Source organism: Quercus robur, chromosome 3 (genome assembly GCF_932294415.1).
Source record: "Quercus robur chromosome 3, dhQueRobu3.1, whole genome shotgun sequence".
Classification (NCBI taxonomy): domain Eukaryota; kingdom Viridiplantae; phylum Streptophyta; class Magnoliopsida; order Fagales; family Fagaceae; genus Quercus; species Quercus robur.
Window position 1 is genome coordinate 63,117,642 of NC_065536.1, and position 20,496 is coordinate 63,138,137.

A 20,496-nucleotide genomic window follows, 5' to 3' on the forward strand; every position below is an offset into this window, starting at 1 on the left:
CCCAATCCTCGGCAATTCCAAGCTAATAGACTCATCTGGCTCGGCGGTGCTACTCAGCAGCCACCGCCACACCACCATCCGTATTCTCCTTTCCATTTTGTTCGTGATCTCCAGTCTGCCTCCCTTTTCTTCGTTTTAAGCTACCAGAGTTTGGGTCAAGATCCTGAAGAGGTGTTGGGCCCTCTCTTTTTCCTTTAGTTGGGCTTCGAGTCCCCTGGGACTTCCCTTTATTACTTTCCCTAGCCAACCTTTTCCAGTGCTTACTTGCTGGGCCCAAAGACTCAGCAACCCAACCCTTTTGGTCATCAAAACTCATAGCTAATGGACCGGGGATAGGATTTTCAGAGGCTGGCCCAACATCCGTCCTGTTATCCTCGTTACTTAATTTCAAATTTCCCTCTGAAACTGACAGAGACCCCTGACCTGGTACTATTTCCCACTGCAACCCCTTCATAAATTCCGGATTGGTTATCAGCTTTTCCTTGCCGAAACTCTCCAAAATGGGCACCTTCTCCTCAACCTTTCCTACCAACTCCTTGACCATACCATCCTCGTGCAAGAGGTCTGACACAGGCTTAGGTGAGATTTCTGCCACGGCAACGCGTTTGGGGATGCTGCCATCATGATTCGACTTGTCATTCACGTGACTTCCACCTGCCCCCACTCGTTCCTCCGCCGAGTGTCGCTTCTCCGGCTGAACCACCGGACTGCCCCCAAACGCTCCATTGCGTTCTGCTGTGTCTTTCCTCATTCCCTGTGCAAGTGCTTCCTTCCCTCCCCTTCGCATTGGCTCCCCCCTCAGCCAGGGTCCATACTGGAGCTGACTGACTTCCTCCTTATCCCCTTGAACTTGCCCTTCGCTGCATTCTTTCAGAGAATGGTTAAGAAGGCCACACCTATAACAGAAATTTGGCAATCTCTCATATTTAAAATTGACCCATTTAGACTCAACTCCCTCTGCTGTGATTCTCTTCCCTCGAACCAAACGCTTGGTAACGTCGACTCGTACTCTAACTCGGAGACACTTACTCCACTGCACTCCAGATTCTGAAACATCCACATCAATCACCGTTCCTAAACACGACCCAATAGCTCGGCCGGTCTCTCCCGTCCTACTATTCAGAGGCAGGTTGTAAATCTGGACCCAAAAGGGGGCCCATTTCACTTCAATCTCCTTTGGGGTCAATTTCCCGTCGAACTCTTGAATCAGGATTAATTGCTTTTCATAACTCCAAGGGCACATATCCAGCACTTTCCTTTTGTCCTTCTCATCTCCAAACTCCACCAGATATAAATCCTCCTCTAGCTCAGAGATTTGCACCCCTTTATTCGGTTTCCACAGCATTCTAAGATTCATTCCTTAGAGCATCTATATTTATACTTCTTTGGGATAGGATCTTCATCACAGCGCAATACTTCCCAATCTTCTTTGCAGCGCTTGTGCTACTGCTATCCAACTCTAAACCCGTGTCTTCTTCCTCCGTAAAAGTTAGTTTTTTCCATAGCTCCTCTAACTCATCTGCCATGGCTAAGTTTGGTAACTTACTGCTTGTGTATGGACTTTTAGGACACAGCCCACCCTTCGAACCACCTAGATGACCCTGCTACAGCCAAAAACTACCACTGCCTCACTCCGGTGGAGGCACTCCAACTCTTGCAAGAGGCTGCAAGACTCCCACTTGCTACTACGCGCCTAGCACGAGAGCACTTTTTAAATGGATTCCCACTTTACTTTAATTGTTCTTACAGGCTACAAATACAAAAGTATATGAGCAATAAGCTGATAATTATCCACTACAAAAAATTTAAAAGATGAATAAGATACCACAAAGATTCATTACTACTTTCTAAACTGCTTTTGTGGCATACCATGCAGTGAAAGCTGCTATACAAAATGACTACATCACCTAAAATATATATATATATATATATATATATATTTTTTGATAAGTAACATAAAAATTTTATTAAAAAGAACACAGCCCAATACATAGGAATTGTACAAAAGAGGCAAAAACATCAAGAAACACGATTACAATGATCAAGCAAAACAGGAAGGGAAGGACAAGAAAAAGATGGTAAAACTAAACACCATTCCAGAAGAGTAAAAAAGAAAAAAGACTTAAACTCAAGAATGGACCGTTCGCGTCCCTCAAAGCTTCTAGTATTCTATTCCCGCCAGATACACCACATCAAACAATGCGGCACAATCCTCCATATAACTATATTATGATGTCGCCTGAAATTACATGCCCAACAATCCAACAAATCCACTATCCTTTGTGGCATCACCCAACAAATACCAAACAAGCAAACTATAACTAATTGAGTTTCTGTCAATCTTCTTACCTAGAATGACATAAAATCAGATAAAGCCAGAGAAGAAGCTCTAAATTTTATGGAAAAAACAGGGTCAAGATATGTGTTATTCGAAGTTTCCATTGAATAAGATTACCAGGCCATTATGTGCACCATATGTCTATTTCATATGTGCAACAATACTTTCCCTATGAGAAATGAATAAGATGACTGGTAACACAATTTGAGCAAATATTTGTGCAACACAAAGAGAGTTCCCCTAAGCATTCAAGTGACAATTAAATCACTGATTGAAGATGTAGAAATGGTAGCATACTTGGTCTATTATCCAATATCCATGCTTGAATGAATAGATGATGAAAGTGTTTCTAATGTCATCCAACCTGAATGTGGCTAAGCATTGCATTTAGATTCAGGTGAACCAAGTTTCGAGGAACTGCCTCTAATTACCCATACAAGCTGATGGGGAGTGCACACCCACTCAGATTTTTTTTGGTCACATTACCTTGCTTTTAGCTCATTTGAGGTGAATACACACCCAAAATGAGTCAATATTACACTTTTTGTTCACCTACTCACTTGGGAATTATCAATTGAGGTCAGTCAATGTGGGCTCAGATTCAATTAGCCAGACTCATCCTAAAGCACTTCAATGTCAAAAGACAATCCAATTTCAGTATTGGAAAATCTCCAATATGGTGAAAAAAAATTATTGGGTTTCATGCCAAAGGTACACTCCTTTTGGACTATTTCTTGAAGATCAACGACTATAGAGAACGTAAAAATACAATTATTCTTCATGGCATTGAACTGCTCATTTTAGTAAAATAACTTTTATTATGGATTCTCTTATTATATTACTTATATTTGATTTAAAACACATTTAATTAATATGACAAAACCCATCAAGACAAATATCGATAATCCACCCAAGAGAAACCCACTAACAAACAAAAAACTCAATTCTAAGTACAGAAAAATATTTTGGTACCTTTAGCTTCTTCACATAGAAAACTTTATTGTAGTATGGAAAAAGAATACATACTTGTCCAGGGAGCCTCGCCAAAGTACAAGCAAATGGGTATTTGATTTTTATCAACCTCCTTGGAAAGAAAGGATAAAAACTCACCACCAACCCCGGCACCAGTTTTACTTGTACCAGTCAAAACCCTGAAACTTCTACATTTCTTTGTTAAGTTCATTCAGTTCCAGCTCACAATGAATGTTGCTGCCGATGAATGTTGCTGCCCTTGCATCAACTTTAGTTATGGCCACACAATGACTTCATGGTAAATCCATCAATCAAAGCAATTTATAACCACAATGACTTCATGGTAAATCCATCAATCAAAGCAATTTATAACCAAAGCCAAAGAAGTCTTACCGATGCTGCAATGTAGGGCATGATCTATTTTTGGCGTGTGTGAGATATTGAAAGAAACCCTCATTTTCAACACTTTTTCCTCTGTCAAGTCTTCAATAAGTTTGACCCTAGGCAACTGGAGAAGAACAAAATTTAGGGGTTATTCAAGAACAAGATGTTTTTAATAATTCTAAGGTTTACCATAGTTTTTCAGCTAGTGATGGTGGGTGTAGAGAAGTGGTTTGTCAATTGTCAGTACCAAGAGGCTGATTGGGGGCAGTGGGGTGCTTGCATTGGACTTGCAGCTTTGTCTTGGTCGACTGCTTTGGCTCTTCAAGTGTAGTGCAGTTTCTGGCAAGCAGTTGTCTAAGCAAAGATGCTCTGCTTCCTAAAATAGTAAATGATAATCATTGCAATAGTCCCCTAACTCCACCCCCACAAAAGAAAAGTATCTAAGATTCAACCAATAGTTCCAAATCATTTTTAATACATGAATTTTTTTTTTTTAGGTGAAGTGAATATTAAATTTAGTGCTAAGGGATATCAATTCAGGAGAAAGGTTCCAGTTAGCCTCTAACATGAGGTATGTTCAAGATCACAAGGAGAAATAACCATTATTTGTATGAGAAGAACAACATAAAATCATATTTCATTCAATAAGACAATTTATTCTAAACTTGGCCAATTGGAATATCAATTCATTTGATCTTATTTATATTTTGTCATATTTAACAGAACTACAATACAGGAGGCCTTAAGTCATACTAACTAAAATTAAAACAATCCAAGCTAGGCCTAGAGTAACCTCATGACTACTCCCATATTAAAATCAAATTATATTTCCAACAATTACTTAGCTGGTATACATATAATGTGAACTTAGTACCTTCAAATACTTGGGGTGCTTACCTTTATACCCTCTACCACAACTTGTCAAGTCTCTCCTCATTTGCCAATGGCATTGCCCATCTTACTGCAGAGGCTTATCCCACGTCTGATTGCTCTGCCATTCCCCTCTTGATTTCTGACAACCACAGCCAAGCCTACATTATTTTGATCACACGACGCATCGAAGTTTATCTTCACCAGTTGATCAGGTGGTTTGGTCCAAGCCCTTTCCTAAATTAGAGAGATACCTGACTAAGTAATCTTCTTCTACATCGTGAATTCAACGAATTGCACCCTCTTGCAAATACATTTCTTATACAAGGTGGAAGCCTTGGAATTTCCCGAAGGTTCCGGCAATGGTGAATGCAAAGGGTCTCTAATTTCGGACATCTACATGCAATTTCAGGGAGGGTAGTGATGTTGCTGTTACGGATACCTAAATATTGTAATTTGGGGAAGCAACCAGAAGTATCCCTGGCTTTTGGAAAATTTTCACAATCATACAAACGGAGCACCCTAAGATTTTGTAAATTAGAGATGTTACTTGAATCTTTCACGTTTTTTAAACTTATACACAAGCTATGAAGGCTAATGAGATATCCTATTGATGAAAGCAACGCTAATATTTCCGTTCTTTGCAGATGACTTCCACACCAATTAAAATAAAACGTTTTAAGAGATTTCAACCGGAGGTTTCTTGGAAAAATTCTAATATTTTGGCATCCACCGAGATCCCAGAATTCAAGCTCTTCAAGAAGTCCATTAGATTGATGAACCTCAACTAAATTTATGCATCTGAAAAGTACCACCTCCTTTATGTTTGGAGAAATCATTGATAAGTCAGGTACCTTTGTAATATTTTCACAAAAGGCGAAATTCATATGTTTCAATGTTTCGAACCGACATTTCTGTAGAAGAAGGAAAGTTTTTGAAATTTATTAGTAAGAAAAAAACAACCTTTAAAATGATAGACTTAGAGCATAGATTAATAAATTATCAATAATGAATTATAATAGACATTTTTTTTTCCTTTAAAAAAAATATAATACACATTTTTTAAAATAAAAATGCTAAAAGTATAATAAGTTTTACTACATAAATCTTACAAAATCATGTAATAATGAATATATATATATATATATATATATATATATTTTAGTTTCAACCTATGACGTCATGAAAAAATGTGCATATTGCAATGAATGTGATTGGTGTCAAATAGTTTATTGATTTGCACCATAGACTCATCATGGTTGTGTGAACATTATTTAGGGCCCGTTTGGTACATGTGTTTAAAAGCTGAAAATTATTGTTTGAAAACATTTGTGAAAATATGTGTGGGTGAAAAAGTGCGTTGAAATGTGTGAAATGTTGTTTAAAAACTGAAAATGGTTGTTTAAAAACACAAACCAAACACCCCCTTAATATTTGTGCACAATTTTAACTTTATTTGTGGAGAAAATTAAATGAAGTCCAACCAACCAACTTATGAATCCCGACTAAATTTATGCATCTATAAAGCTCCAACTTCTTTATGTTTGGGGCAGTCACTGATAAGTCAAGTACTTTTGTAATATTTTTACAATGTGCAAAATCCATATATTTTAATGTTTCAAACCGACACCTCTGCAAAAGAAGATTTTTTTTTTAAAAATTTATTATTAAAAAGAAACAAAATAAGGCTAAGAGCTCATTTCAAAAAATAAAAAAATAACTCTTTTTTTTTTTTTTTTTGAGAAATAGAAATAATAACTATTCAATAATGAATTATAATACACACTTTTAAAATAAAAATGTTAAAGGTACTACAATTTTATAAACATATAGTCTTGAAATTAATGTAGCAATGAATGTGATTGGTAGGTTTTAACCATCTCATAAATGAATATTTAAATTGTCTCTTTATAATTTGTAACAAATCAGTTTGTATGTTCAATGTAGTAAAACTTGTACTATCTATAGCACTATTCTTTTCTTTTCTTTTTTTTAAATAAAAAAAAAACATATGTCAATAGTTCATTGATTTGCACCATAAATTTTTTATGGTTAGGTGTACATTTTTAAATATTTGTACACAATTTGATTTTATATATTAAAAAAATTATAGAAAATTTATTTTATATAGTATTAAATGCATGGTTTTGTTTTAGCAACAAAAAAAAATGCACCTTAACTTATTTTCTAAAGGTACTCGTTAACAAAAAAAACCTAATAAGAATTTATAAATGCTATGATTATACCTCGAAATGCTCGTCCAATTCAATGTGGCTACTTTGCATGATACGTGCAACGAGTTTTGTAGGTTCATAGGTGGACGGCAAGGATGATAAAGGAAATTCATTCCAATCAAGTAACCTTAACCCATTGGGAAGATATTTAAGGTCTTCACAAATTACATTGCGAATTGTCAAATATTTGAGGCTTTTCATCTTTCCAAGACTCAATTGCATCTTTCTTGGATGTGGCAAGGACAATGTTATGCCTCGAATTTCATCTAATCCCTAATTGGACAAAGAATCACATGAATCACATTAGACAACAAAACATATGATTATTAAATTTAAAACAAAATCATCTTCAACATTAAAATGATAAATCAAACACAATGAGAAAAAATTATTTATATTTGCATTGCGAGAAAAGGAAAAAGGTAAATAAAAAGGACTTATACCGTATCTTCATTTAGTACTTCAGGAGCATCCTCATAACACAATAGCCTTCTATATTTTTTTGACACTTTTGATTCTTGTCGAACAATTTCCAAACCCATTTGTTGTATTAAGTCATGCATCAATAACTTGTCATCTTTTGTAATGACTATGAGAGTTTTATCGATAAGTTTTTCAATATCATAGTATGGGTCATGAAAATTGCTACTTTGTAATATATCTACAACCAAATTCTTGTAGAATCCTTTAAAAAAACATGCAATATCAAGGAAAATTTCTTGTTGAATTTGGTCCAATCCATCGTAGCTTATTTTAAGTACTTCTTGAATATCCAAATTAGGAATTCTTTTGTACTTATCTAAGGCACTTTTCCAACATTGTAAATTTTTGTCATATAAATCAGCACCTATTATTTTTAAAACTAATGGAAGTCCTTTGGCATAACCTATAAATTGGTGTACGAGCTCCGAATAATCTTCTATAGGCTTGTTTCTTTTGAGGGCATGTTGACAAAAGAGTTCACGAGATTCACATTCATCTAATTCCTTAACCTCATAGTAAAATAAATGACAATCTTCTCGTAGAGTAGATAGCAACTTTTTCTCTCTTGTTGTGATAATAATTCTACTTCCAGAAGCAAACCAATTGCAACTTCCAAGCAAATTTTCTACTTGTTCTAATTTGTCCACATCATCTAGAATTAAAAGAATTTTTTGTACTGAAGCTTTTCCATTATCACATTGCTTCTTTGAGCTATACCATGCACTTTCAATTTTCCAGCCCTTAAGATCTCATAATAAAGTGCCTTTTGTAGTTGGAGTACACCATCATTTGTTTTTGAGTTTTCTCTAACATCCTCTAGAAAGCTACTTCCTTCAAAATGATATGCAATTAAGTTAAAAATAGCTTTTGCAATTGTTGTCTTACCTATTCCAGGAAGACCATGGATCACTAACATGCGAACATCGTTTGACTCAATATCTAAAATACAACTTATTTCCTCTATGCGAGAGTCTATTCCAACTGGGTATTTAACAACAAATACTCGTGTACGATTTAATTTAGCACTTAAAATCTCTTCTAAAATTTCTTCAATAAATCTAAATTGAGGGCAGCTGCCAATCACAAAGCATTTAAAACATGTTAGAAAATAGAAATATGATCTTGAATTGAATTCAAAACGTTTAGTTTGTGAACTACAACATAAATTTTGTTAGTCAAATTAAATGGCACGTAATTCATAGATTTGAGAATTATCATTACGAACTTCTTTTTTTTTTTAGGTCAAACATCGACTTTAGGCTTTTAGCACAAAGATGCATGGAATATCTGCTTTGGAAAGGAAACAAACTCATTGAATATCCACTTCTAACACTTGAATGAATTTATTATAAAATTTAGGGGAAAATTTCTAAACATGACATGAGAGAAGTTTCAAATTAATTGATAAGAGTATCTATCATATATTCTTCCCTTTCTATCACTGAACCTTATATCCTATTTAGCTCACTACTAAAAGATATGATTAAAATATAAATTTTTTATAATCTCTTTTCTTTTCTTTTTTTTTTTAATAAAAAAGCAAACAGAAGGGTTTTTTTTTTGGGTTGTTTGTTTAGCAATAAAATTAATTGGTGATAACAAAGTAGAGATTAAACACATACTCATTTTTGTAATGCCAACCAGATATATGGCTGGCTTCATTTAGGGCTGCCCTCCATCTCTGCACCTTCTCTTTATTATCCTTGAATTTTTTTTCATGCTTTACGAGTGCTTCTCCAAACTTTTCCTGTTGGTTACGTACATCTGATGGATCCACCTTGTAAAAAACCGGTAACACCACTTGGCCATTATTCTTACACTCAAGAATCTTGACAAGTTCATCCAAACACCAAGTGGAGGATGCATAATTTTTAGAGAATACAATTATTGAAATCTTAGAACTTTCAATAGCTTCAAGAAGTTCAGCGGAAATTTTTTCTCCTCTTGGAAGCTCATCATCCATGAAAGTGTTAATACCATTACGATGCAAAATACCATTCAAATGGCTGGTAAAACCATTACGGGTATCTTCTCCTCTGAAACTCAAGAACACATCATATCTACATCGTTGGGTGAAAGAGGAAGAAGAGGTTACGCTGGTGGTCGAAAGGGCCATTGTGATTTTGATGCACAGACAGTTGAGAAAATCTAAAAGGAAGAGGAGAGGAGAAAGAAAATAAAGATGTGACGAAATTAAAATTGTAAGAGTTTAAGAAGCGAAGTGAATGAGAAATAAAAAATGAGAGATATTTCACAATGGTTTTTTGAGAAAGAACGAGAATTGGCTGAGAATGAGAGTGTCAATGAATTGAATTTTAGTTGTTGTGATGCCAGGCTAAAATAAGAAGTATTTTTTTGACTGGTTAGTGATTTTTTTGGGTACACGCGCTTTCTTTGATCCAGGAAAGTTCGAAGAAATTTCTTTGCAGTATCAAAATTTAACCAAAAAATAATGTGGGCCAAAAATTTAAAACGTGTTGAATGGGTCTCATGATCCATTTCCTTTGTACATGGAACCTATTTCATTAGTTTATTATATCTGGGAGACTAGAAGACTAACATATCAGCAAACAGGCAGAGTAGTTAGAGATAATCTTTTATATTCTAACCAATAATATATATATATATATATATATATATATTTTGATGGTTAGCCAATAATATTTTATCTTTGGTGTTTGGAGTTGGACTTTGGAGTGTAGCTGGGTGTAGCTGGAAGCCGATGTGCATTTTCTGATTAAAACTTTCAAAATTTTGGACTCAGGAAAGTACGAAGAAATTTCCGCTGGGCCGGGTGTAAATACTCTGCATTTCACTTTCAGACCTGGTTGAATTTATCTGTATTCTGTATGACCCAATAAACAATCAATTATACTTTGTCTTTATGAAATGCATATGTTGAAATCTTTGAGTCTTTCTACCCAGGGGAAAAAAAAAAAAAAAAAAACCGTTTAGTCTATATTGGTTGGTGATGTCATTATGTTATACATACAGTTATGATGACTGATTTGGCCCAATTGAATTCGATTAAAGGTATTTGCTATCGTGTATCGTGTGTTTGTATATTATAATACGTTAAAAAGTTCATATATATATATATATATATATATGAAAACATTGACATTGGTTTATGAATTATTTTTAGAAATATTTTATTTTTTTTGATAGTTTAGAAATATTTTATGAAAAAATAATAAAACAACTAATTTTTTAATAGTTTTTTATAATTCTCATGAAAGTGATGTTTAAAATTTTCCTAATATGATTTATTAAAAATTGCTAATTTTTCTGAGAGTTTTTTTTTTTTTTTTTTAATTCTCATGAAAGTGATGTTTAAAATTTTCCTAATATGGTTTATTAAAAATTGCTCTACGGACACCTGTTACATGACTCTTATAATATTATGATATTTCTACATTGGGATGCTATGGTAATTTCCAAGTTGTAAAGAGTGTAGTAAGTGTAATTCTGCAATATTTCGCTCATTTATGTCTGTGGAATTTTCTTTTTTAATTTCTTTAATTTCCTTTTTTACCATTTCTGCTTCTGTCATTAAGTCTTGTAGATCTACTGGTTTTATCTCTGCACCATCTTGTTTTTTTTTTTTTTTTTTTTCATTTTTACCTTTTCTTTCTTGTCTTTTTCTTTCTCTTTCTTTCAGCAATCTGTAACATGGTGTCCATATTTTCTACACCTAATACAGGCAATAGGTATTTCTATAGATTCTTTCAATTTTAATAAATATTCTTTCTTGTCTTTATGGTGATTCAGTAGCTTTCTATCGGTTTTATTATTATGTCTTTTTGTTTTCTTTTTCTTTTATTAGGATTGGTTGATTTTAACTCTTTCTTTACTTGATCTATCTCTTTTTGACTAACATTGAATATTTCCATTAATTTTTTTTATAATATCTTTCTCAAATTCTAATTTACTAATTTGTTTAATAATTCTATTATGTCTGTCACATTGTTTTTTAATATGTCCATATCCTTTGCATTTATGACAAATAGTATTGTTAACATGTCTGTCAGTTTTCTCATTATCTGATAATTCAATAGTATTTAAAACTGTTATGTCTCTTTTTCTGTCAGTTTGTAAAGGTGTATTTAAAATTTTCATTTTTTTAGTTAATTTTGTCAAACTATCATTTTGGGTATCTATTATAGATCTTTCAATTAATTCTAGTCTTTCATCAATTTTTTCCCTTAGACTATTACACTTCTTGTCTTTTCTATTGACTACTTTCACTATTTCCTCTTTTGCTTTTACTACACTATCACTTTCTATCTCTTTTGTATCTAACTTCCTACGTATTATTTCATTATTTTGTCTTTCATACAATTCTTTCAAGCTGTCATCATTATTTCTAGGACTATCATTTTTTTTCTCTTTCTTTATCATGTTTATTTGTTTTACTATGTCTTTTCCTATATCTAATCCTTTACATAGAGTTCCATCTTTTGAATTGGTTTGTTGACTTTCTAGTCTTTCTAACATTTCTTTCATCTCTTTTACCATTCCTTTTTTTATTATTTCTTTATTATTATCTATTAACTTCTCATGTAGAGATTCTTTCTTGCTTGTCTCTATTAGGCTCTTTTGTCTGTCTATGTCTAGCTTTTTACATATAATTTGTACTGAACTAAAAACTTCTTTATTGTTTTGCTTTTCCACCATTTCTTTTAGTCTGTCATTTTCTATAGTACTTCTATCTTTTATACGTGTTACTCTTTCCTTAATTGGGCTAGTTTCTTCATCAACTAATCTATCAGTTGCTTTTATGTCTGTAAATTCTTATCTACAACTTCCTTTGAATTACTATTTATATACCAATTATCTGTCATGGTTTCTATAAAAGATGATCTTTGATGGGGTCCAAATTCTATTTCTTTTTTAAAAGGTGAATTTAAAGCTTTCATTCTTTCATAGAGGTCCAAAAAACTATCATTTTTCTTTTCAACTTTAGTATATATTGTGGATCTGTCAATATCTTCTAGAGATTCTAATTTTCTATTAATTCTGTCTAAAAAACTATCATTATGTTTATTAGTCTGTCGGTTGATTTTATCATCTGTGAAAGTACTCCAATTACTTGTATTATTATAGTTATAATTATCCATATCACTGTCAGAGTCAGAATCTGTTTCATATTCCATATCACTATTAGACCAATTATCATCTATATCTTTCATGCTATAACCTTCATCATAATCTATATCATCATAGTCCATGTTTCAAATTAGTGTGTGCCTAGCCTAAGTGTGAACAAGCAAACAGATGATGAGCTGATAAATGTATTTATTCTCTTTCTAAGCAATTAATAATTACTGGCGAAACTATTACTAACCACTGGTTTCCTTGCTATCGGGACCACCTCCTCGGGAAACTCCATTGCGGGACCACCCAAACAAAGCCTGTCCGTCGGCTACAACAAAGGGGCTGACCAACGCGAAACTATGGTTTGCCAACGAGTCTTTAGGCTGACCAATGCTAACAAGGAGCAAGTAGTGGCTATGTAGTAATATAATTCCTAGTAACTTCTTAATTGCAAAGAAATAAAACTCATACACCTACCATCCATGGCTCTGATACCATTGACTACCCAAGAGAGAGCACAGCAGTAATATAGAAGCATAAACAATGATAAAATAGTTGATAAAGAAGAAAATAGCAAAATAGATATAGTCAAAATAAATTAAAGCAGAGTATGGAATATGAAAACTGAAACAAATAAAACCTTACTTGAAAATACTTCTGTCTTTGATTAAACTTGAAAACAAACTGTCTTTCTTACAAGCTTTGAAAATAAACACTGTCTGAAGAGTTACAGGATTACAAAGTAAAATCTGTAAAGGGTTACAAGATTATATCTGTCTAGAAGGGAAGGGTTACAAGATTATCTGTCTGAAGGGGTAAGGTTACAAGATTACAAAAAGAAAGTAAAGTACAAAAGTCTTTCAGAGAGGGAAAGGGAAAGCTAAAGTCTTTCTAAAGCTTGGACCTTGGAATTGAACTGGAAATTTGGACCTGTAAATTTGGACCTTAGAACTGGACCTTAATTCTGGATCTTAAAACTGGACCTGTCTTCTGTCTTCGGAGTCTGTCCTTTTATAGATGAAGTGAACCATGGTAAGTCTTCAAAAGTAACCTGAGTTAAGTAAAGTGAACTCAAGTTAATCTGTCGGTAGAATCTTGAACAGTAAAAGTCTATCTTGAACAGTAATAGTCTATTTGCATGTGACTACCCAGGAGAGAGCACAGCAGTAATATGGAAGCATAAACAATGATAAAATAGTTGATAAAGAAGAAAATAGCAAAATACATATAGTCAAAATAAATTAAAATAGAGTATGGAATATGAAAACTGAAACAAATAAAACCTTACTTGAAAATACTTCTGTCTTTAATTAAACTTGAAAACAAACTGTCTTTCTTACAAGCTTTGAAAATAAACATTGTCTGAAGAGTTACAAGATTATAAAATAAAATTTGTAAAGGGTTACAAGATTATATCTGTCTAGAAGGGAAGGGTTACAAGATTACAAAAGAGAAAGGATTACAAAAGTCTTTCTGAGGGAGAGGGAGAGAGAGGGCTATCTTGGCTATCTTGGACCTTAATTCTGGACCTTAGAACTGGACCTAAAAACTTGAACCTATCTTCTGTCTTCGGAATCTGTCTATTTATAGGTAAAGTGAACCATGGTAAGTCTTCAAAAGTAACCTGAGTTAATTAAAGTGAACCCAAGTTAATCTATCGGTGGAATCTTGAACATTAAAAGTCTTCAAAAGTAACCTGAGTTAAGTAAAGTGAACTCAAGTTAATCTATCGGTAGAGTCTTGAACAGTGAAAGTAGTCTATTTGGCAGTCTGTCCGGGTACGCATGCTAGTGAACAGTAACTTTCTATCTGTGAGAATCTGCGTACAAATAATATTCTGTCAAAATATCTTTCTGGATCAGTCTGCATTCTGTCATCTTATCTTTTGATCTTTTGTCATCTTTTTGACTTATCTATCACATGTCATAGGGGTCTTGGGAATCTTGAAATGCTTCTGGATGAGTTCTGTAGTTTGGAGAAGAGGATTCCATTACTGTGTCATCTTCATCGTCTGATATTTGTGATGCAGCTTCAAGCAGTTGCTTTTTAAGCTGTCTTCTGTTTGAAACAGAGGCAAGCTGGCACTGAACTTGACTCTTTTCTAAAAAGAAATTAGAACTTTCTGTCTGGGAGGAAGAGGTCTTTTTCTGTAATTCTTGGCAAATATGATCAAAATTAAACTTATTCCACCATTTTAATTTAAACTTTCTAGCGAGCATAGGAAAAGGATACTGGGGATGCTTTTCTATCTTGTATTCCCATCTAATGATCCATGGGAGATCTGGAAACCTGTAAAAGAACTGTAAAAGATGTGGGAAATCCCTAAGATGCGGTATGTTAGGTTCTTTCTTGAAAGTCTCATAAGCTTTTAACAGATCAGGGGGGAGAATCATAGCTTCAGGACCATAGGAGTTCCACCAGTCAATGAACTATCTTGGAATCATTATGTCTTTCTTTCTGTACATATCAAATCGGAAAAACCAAGTATGCCTGTTAATATTATTTTGAAATAAAAGGAATTCGTCCCAAGCTTCCATATAGTCATAATAATTGTAAAACTGAGGCTCAAAAGGTACAGAAAAGTTCCTGGTGATCTAGGGTTGTGCTTTCCATTGAGAAGGGGTGAGAATCTGTTTTGTAACAACTTTAGAATAACCAACTCTGTTTGGTTTCTGGGAACAAGGCATATGTGTTACTAAAATTGAGTCTGTATCTACTAAAATATGCTCATAAAATGTCTGGGTCTTAAAAGTTTCTATCTTAGGATGTTCCCATCTTGGGGGTATGAGCTGTCTAACTAGGGAGAGGGTGTCTTTTATGTGCTGGTATTCTGGTTCAATCCACAAAATAAAATTCCAAGAGTCTTTTGGGAGTTCAATGCTGTAATCTTCTTTTGGGATTTTGGTTTGGGTTTCCGGAGAGGTAGAGGATCTATATTTTGGTTGGTTGGAAGGAGAGGTCAAAGGAGGAAAGGAAGATGCAACTACATTAAATGGTTTCTTTAAAGGAGGGGTTGAGGAGGTTGAGGGTAGGGCATAAGTCTGTTTGGATGTTGGATTGGGGCTGGGGGAGAGTGGTTGGAAAGGGTTTGGACTACAGGTTAATGGGGATCTTTCTAGAGATTTATTTGAGGAGAAAGTGGGTGAAGTGAAAGAGTGACAAGGGAGGAATCGGGGGAGTTTCCCCTTTAATATATTCAATATCAAAGTCAAAAACACTTAAAATAGCCTGCCATCGAGCAAAACTCTGTTTGGAAACAAGATTTTGAACATCTTTCTATAAAACTTCTTTAGCACTTTTACAATCAACTCTGATTAAAAACTTTTGATTAAAAAGATCATTTTGGAATTTTGAAATACATAATATGATAGATAAAATTTCTTTCTTAATAGTGCTGTAATTCTGCTGGGTAGCTGACCAAGAGCCAGAATGAAATCTAAGAATTTGTTCTTTAGCATCATTTTTCGCTACCTGTTTTAGGATTCCACCATAACCTATGTCAGAAGCATCTATCCCAACAATTTTAAAAGTATTAGGAGAGGGAATAACAATACAAGGAAGTTGCTTAACATATTTTTTAATCTGTCTAACTATCATAGTATGTCTGTCTGTCCAAGGTGGAGGATTCTTTTCTAATCTTTTATACAAGGGTCTGCATATTTTTCTTAGTCCTTGAAAATAATCTGAAACATAATTTAAACTGCTAAGAAATCTCTGTAATTGATTTTTATCTTTTATCTCGTCTGGGAATTTATCTGCAAATTGAATAGCTCTGTCAATAGGGCTTAAAGTTCCCTTATAAATAGTATGACCTAAAAATCGAATTTTATCTTGAAATAAACTTATTTTAGAGGCCAAAACAACTAAACCATTTTGTTTGATTACTCTGACAAATATATTCAAATGTGTCCAATGGTCATCTATTGTTTTAGAAAAGATTAGGACATCATCTATATAAACAATGGAAAAATCTGTGAAAGGTGTAAATATGTCATTCATTATATTTTGAAATTCACTGGGTGCATTCTTCAAACCAAAAGGCATAACATTCCATTCATAATGACCAACAGGAATTGTAAAAGCAGTTTTGTATCTATCTGTCTCATTTATCTGTATCTTCCAAAATCCACTTTTCATGTCAAATTTAGAAAATATGGTTGCTTCATGAAGTCTGTCAAGAAGATCTTTCTTATTGGGAATAGGATATCTTATCCACTGTAATGCTTTATTTAAAGGTTTATAGTTTATAACTAATCTTGGAACTCCTCGCTCCAATTCTACCTGTTTATTAACATAAAAAGCAGCACAACTCCAAGGAGACTTGCTCTTTCTGATTAATCCTTTAGTTAAAAGATCTTCGATTTCTTCCTTACAATGTTCTAATAATTCATTATTCATTTGTATTGGCCTAGCTTTAGTAGGTATCTGTCTTTCATTAAAATCTTTTTCATAAGGTAACTGTACTATATGTCGATGCCTGTGCCAAAAAGCAGTAGGTAGACTGGAACAAATCTCTGTCTCAATCTGTTGTCTAAATAACTTTATTTTATTATTTAGTATGGGGTCAGTTAATTGATCAGTTAATCTTTTATATTTTATTTCTATCTTTAAAGATTCCAAATGTCTATTCTTTCTGTCAATTCTTTCTTTATCAATTTCCTTTATTATGGTATTAAGTGAATAAATATCTTTTGGAATTGGTGGTAAAATAAATTTAAAAAGTATATCTTTCCCTAGCACATTAGTTTTAATACCTTCTTCTGTCGTTAAAAAGGGGTAAAGTAAAGTCATAAAGGGGTTTCCTAGAATGATTTTAGAAGAAAGGTCTTTAATTAAAACAAAAACTGTTTCAAAACAAACTCCATCATTACATATGTGAACACTAGGTATTTTATAATTAATTATTAATTTTTCTCCATTAGCTTGAGTTAGTCTTTCAGATGATTTTCCATAATACTTTAAAGGTATTAATTCTTCTTGTATACAGTTCATGTTAGCACCTGAATCTATCAAAGCAATTTTTGTCAAAGAAAACTCTTTATTAATTACTAAAGTGATTTCTGCATGCCATTTTTGGAAAATTACTCTGTCAATTAAGCTTAAGAAATTCCGTCTATTGTCATCATCATCATCAAAATTTTTGTCTGTGGGGTTAGAAAATTCTTTTAAGTTTATTAATTCTGCAATATTTCGCTCATTTAAGTCTGTGAAGTTTTCTTCCTTAATTTCTTTAATTTCCTTTTTTACCATTTTTGCTTCTGTCATTAAGTCTTGTAGATTTACTGGTTTTATCTCTGCACCATCTTGTTTTATTTTCATTTTTACCTTTTCTTTCTTGTCTTTTTCTTCCTTTCTATAATCTATAACATGGTGTCCATATTTTTTACATTTATGACATCTAGTATTACTAACATGTCTGTCAGTTTTCTCATTATCTGATAACTCAGTAGTATTTAAAACTGCTATGTCTCTTTCTCTGTCTATTTCTAAAGGTGAATTTAGAATTTTCATTTTTTTAGTTAGTTCTGTCAAACTATCATTTTGGGTATCTATTATAGATCTTTCATCAACCATTTTTAAACTATTACACTTCTTGTCTTTTACTTCCACTTTTACTACACTATCACTATTTTCTTTTAAATTACCATTAATGTTTTTCCCACCTTTGTTGACTTTTTCTCTTTCATGTCTTATCTTTTCTTCTACTTCTATCTTCCTACGTAGAGATTCTTTACTACTATTTGTTTTTGGTTTTTGCATGTCCTTTATTATCACTTTCCCTACATCTTCACTATTCTGTCTTTCAAACATTTCTTTTGTTTTGTCTTGTACTATAGTATTAGTCCTTTCTTCTTTTAACTTCTGACTTAGAGATTCTTTAAGAGTGTTATTTTCTCTTTCTTCATTATTTGTCTTTATCTTTTGTCTTTCTATATTTTCTATCATTTCCTTTACTATGCCTTTCCTTATCTTACCTCTTTCTTTGTCTTCATTTATTATATCTCTGACACTTTCTATAGTACTTCTATCTTTTATGTGTTACTCTTTCCTTAATTGGGCCAGTTTCTTCGTCAACTAGTCTGTCAGTTGCTTTTAATGTTTGTAAATTTTTATCTACAACTTCTTTTGAATTACTATTTATATACCAATTATCTGTCATAGTTTCTGTAAAAGAAGATCTATGATGGGGTTCAAATTCTATTTCTTTTTTAAAAGGTGAATTTAAAGCTTTCATTCTTTCATAGAGGTCCAAAAAACTATCATTTTTCATTTCAACTTTAGTATATATAGTGGATCTGTCAATATTTTCTAAAGATTCTAATTTTCTATTAATTCTGTCCAAAAAACTATCATTGTATTTATTAGTCTGTCGGTTGATTTTATCTTCTGTTAAAGTACTCCAATTATTTGTGTTACTATTATAATTATAATCATCAATTTCACTGTCAGAATCAGAATCAGTTTTATAATCCATATCACTATTTGACCAATTATAATCTATATCTTTCATGCTATAACCTTCATCATAATCTATATCATCATAGTCCATGTTTCAAATTAGTGTGTGTCTAGCCTAAGTGTGAACAAGCAAACAGATGATGAGCTGATATATGTATTTATTCTCTTTCTAAGCAATTAATAATTACTGGCGGAACTATTACTAACCACTGGTATCCTTGCTATCGGGACCACCTCCTCGGGAAACTCCATTGCGGGACCACCCAAACAACGCCTGTCCGTCGGCTACAACAAAGGGGCTGACCAACGCGAAACTATGGTTTGCCAACGAGTCTTTAGGCTGACCAACGCTAACAAGGAGCAAGTAGTGGCTATGTAGTAATAAAAGTTCCTAGTAACTTCTTAATTGCAAAGAAATAAAACTCATACACCTACCATCCATGGCTCTGATTAAGAACATATCTCTGTCTCTTTGTCTTGTTTATCTTTCTTTTTGTCATTTTCTGTCAATTGATTAACAAGTAATATTTCTGTCTTTAAAGATGACAAACTTGTTTCTGTTTTATAGATTCCTCTTTCGTTGATATCTGTTAAAATAGTAACCTTTTTGGAAGAGTGTATTTCTTTCAGGATAGGTGGTACAATGAATTTAAAGAATATATCTTTTTCCAATACATTAGTTTTAATTCCTTCATCTGTCACTAAAAAGGGATAAATTAAAGCCATAAAAGGAGTTCCTAAAATAATTTTAGAAGGAAGGTCTTTAATTAAAACAAAGGCTGTCTCAAAATATATTCCATCATGGCATATATGAACAATAGGTATTTTATAATTAATTATTAGTTTTTCTCCATTGGCCTGAATTAATCTTTCAGATGATTTATCATAATACTTTAAGGGTATTAATCTTTCTTGTATACAATTCATATCTGAAGCAATTTCTGTCAAAGACAACTCTAAAGTAATTTCTGTATGCCAGTTTTGGAAAATTACTCTGTCAATTAAACTTAAGAAATTCTGTCTATTGCCATCATCTTCATCAAATTTTCTGTCTGTGGGGTTAGAAAATTCTTTTAAGTTTATTAATTCTGCAATATTTCGCTCATTTATGTCTGTGGAATTTTCTTTTTTAATTTCTTTAATTTCCTTTTTTACCATTTTTGCTTCTGTCATTAAGTCTTGTAGGTCGACTGGTTTTATCTCTGCACCATCTTGTATTATTTTCATTTTTACCTTTTCTTTCTTGTCTTTTTCTTTCTCTTTCTTTCGGCATTCTGTAACATGGTGTCCATATTTCCTACACCTAATACAGGCAATAGGTATTCCTATAGATTCTTTCAATTTTAATAAATATTCTTTCTTGTCTTTATGGTGATTCGGTAGATTTTCTATCAGTTTTATTATTATGTCTTTTTGTTTTCTTTTTCTTTTATTAATCTTAAGTGGGTTGGTTGATTTTATCTCTTTCTTTATTTGATCTATTTCTTTTTGACTAACATTAAATATTTCCATTAATTCATTTATTATATCTCTCTCAAATTCTAATTTACTAATTTGTTTAACAATTTTATTATGTCTGTCACATTGTTTTTTAGTATGTCCATATCCTTTACATTTTTGACAAATAGTATTACTAACATGTCTGTCAGTTTTCTCATT

The 20,496-nt window shown here is 32.8% G+C and overlaps 1 protein-coding gene across 5 annotated transcripts in view; it reads right to left on the bottom strand.

Moving 5' to 3' along the window:
- LOC126718818 (disease resistance protein RPV1-like) overlaps positions 1 to 20,496 on the bottom strand; it is a 65,609-nt gene that overhangs the window by 22,363 nt on the left and 22,750 nt on the right. The window contains exons 1-4 of one of the 5 annotated variants that reach the window (XR_007653067.1): positions 8,904 to 9,052; positions 6,811 to 7,071; positions 4,592 to 5,478; positions 3,365 to 4,070 (exon numbers count right to left, since the gene is read on the bottom strand). The exons of 2 other annotated variants lie outside the window; for them this stretch is intronic. Coding sequence is in view for 1 of the 3 variants with exons in the window: in XM_050421174.1 (XP_050277131.1) it covers positions 8,904 to 9,397 (494 nt within the window). In the remaining 2 variants the exon portion in view is untranslated. Of the gene's footprint in view, positions 1 to 3,364; positions 4,561 to 4,591; positions 5,479 to 6,810; positions 7,072 to 8,903; positions 9,601 to 20,496 lie in introns of those variants that run through there. 2 more of the 5 variants (XR_007653068.1, XM_050421174.1) reach the window with 2 other exon arrangements.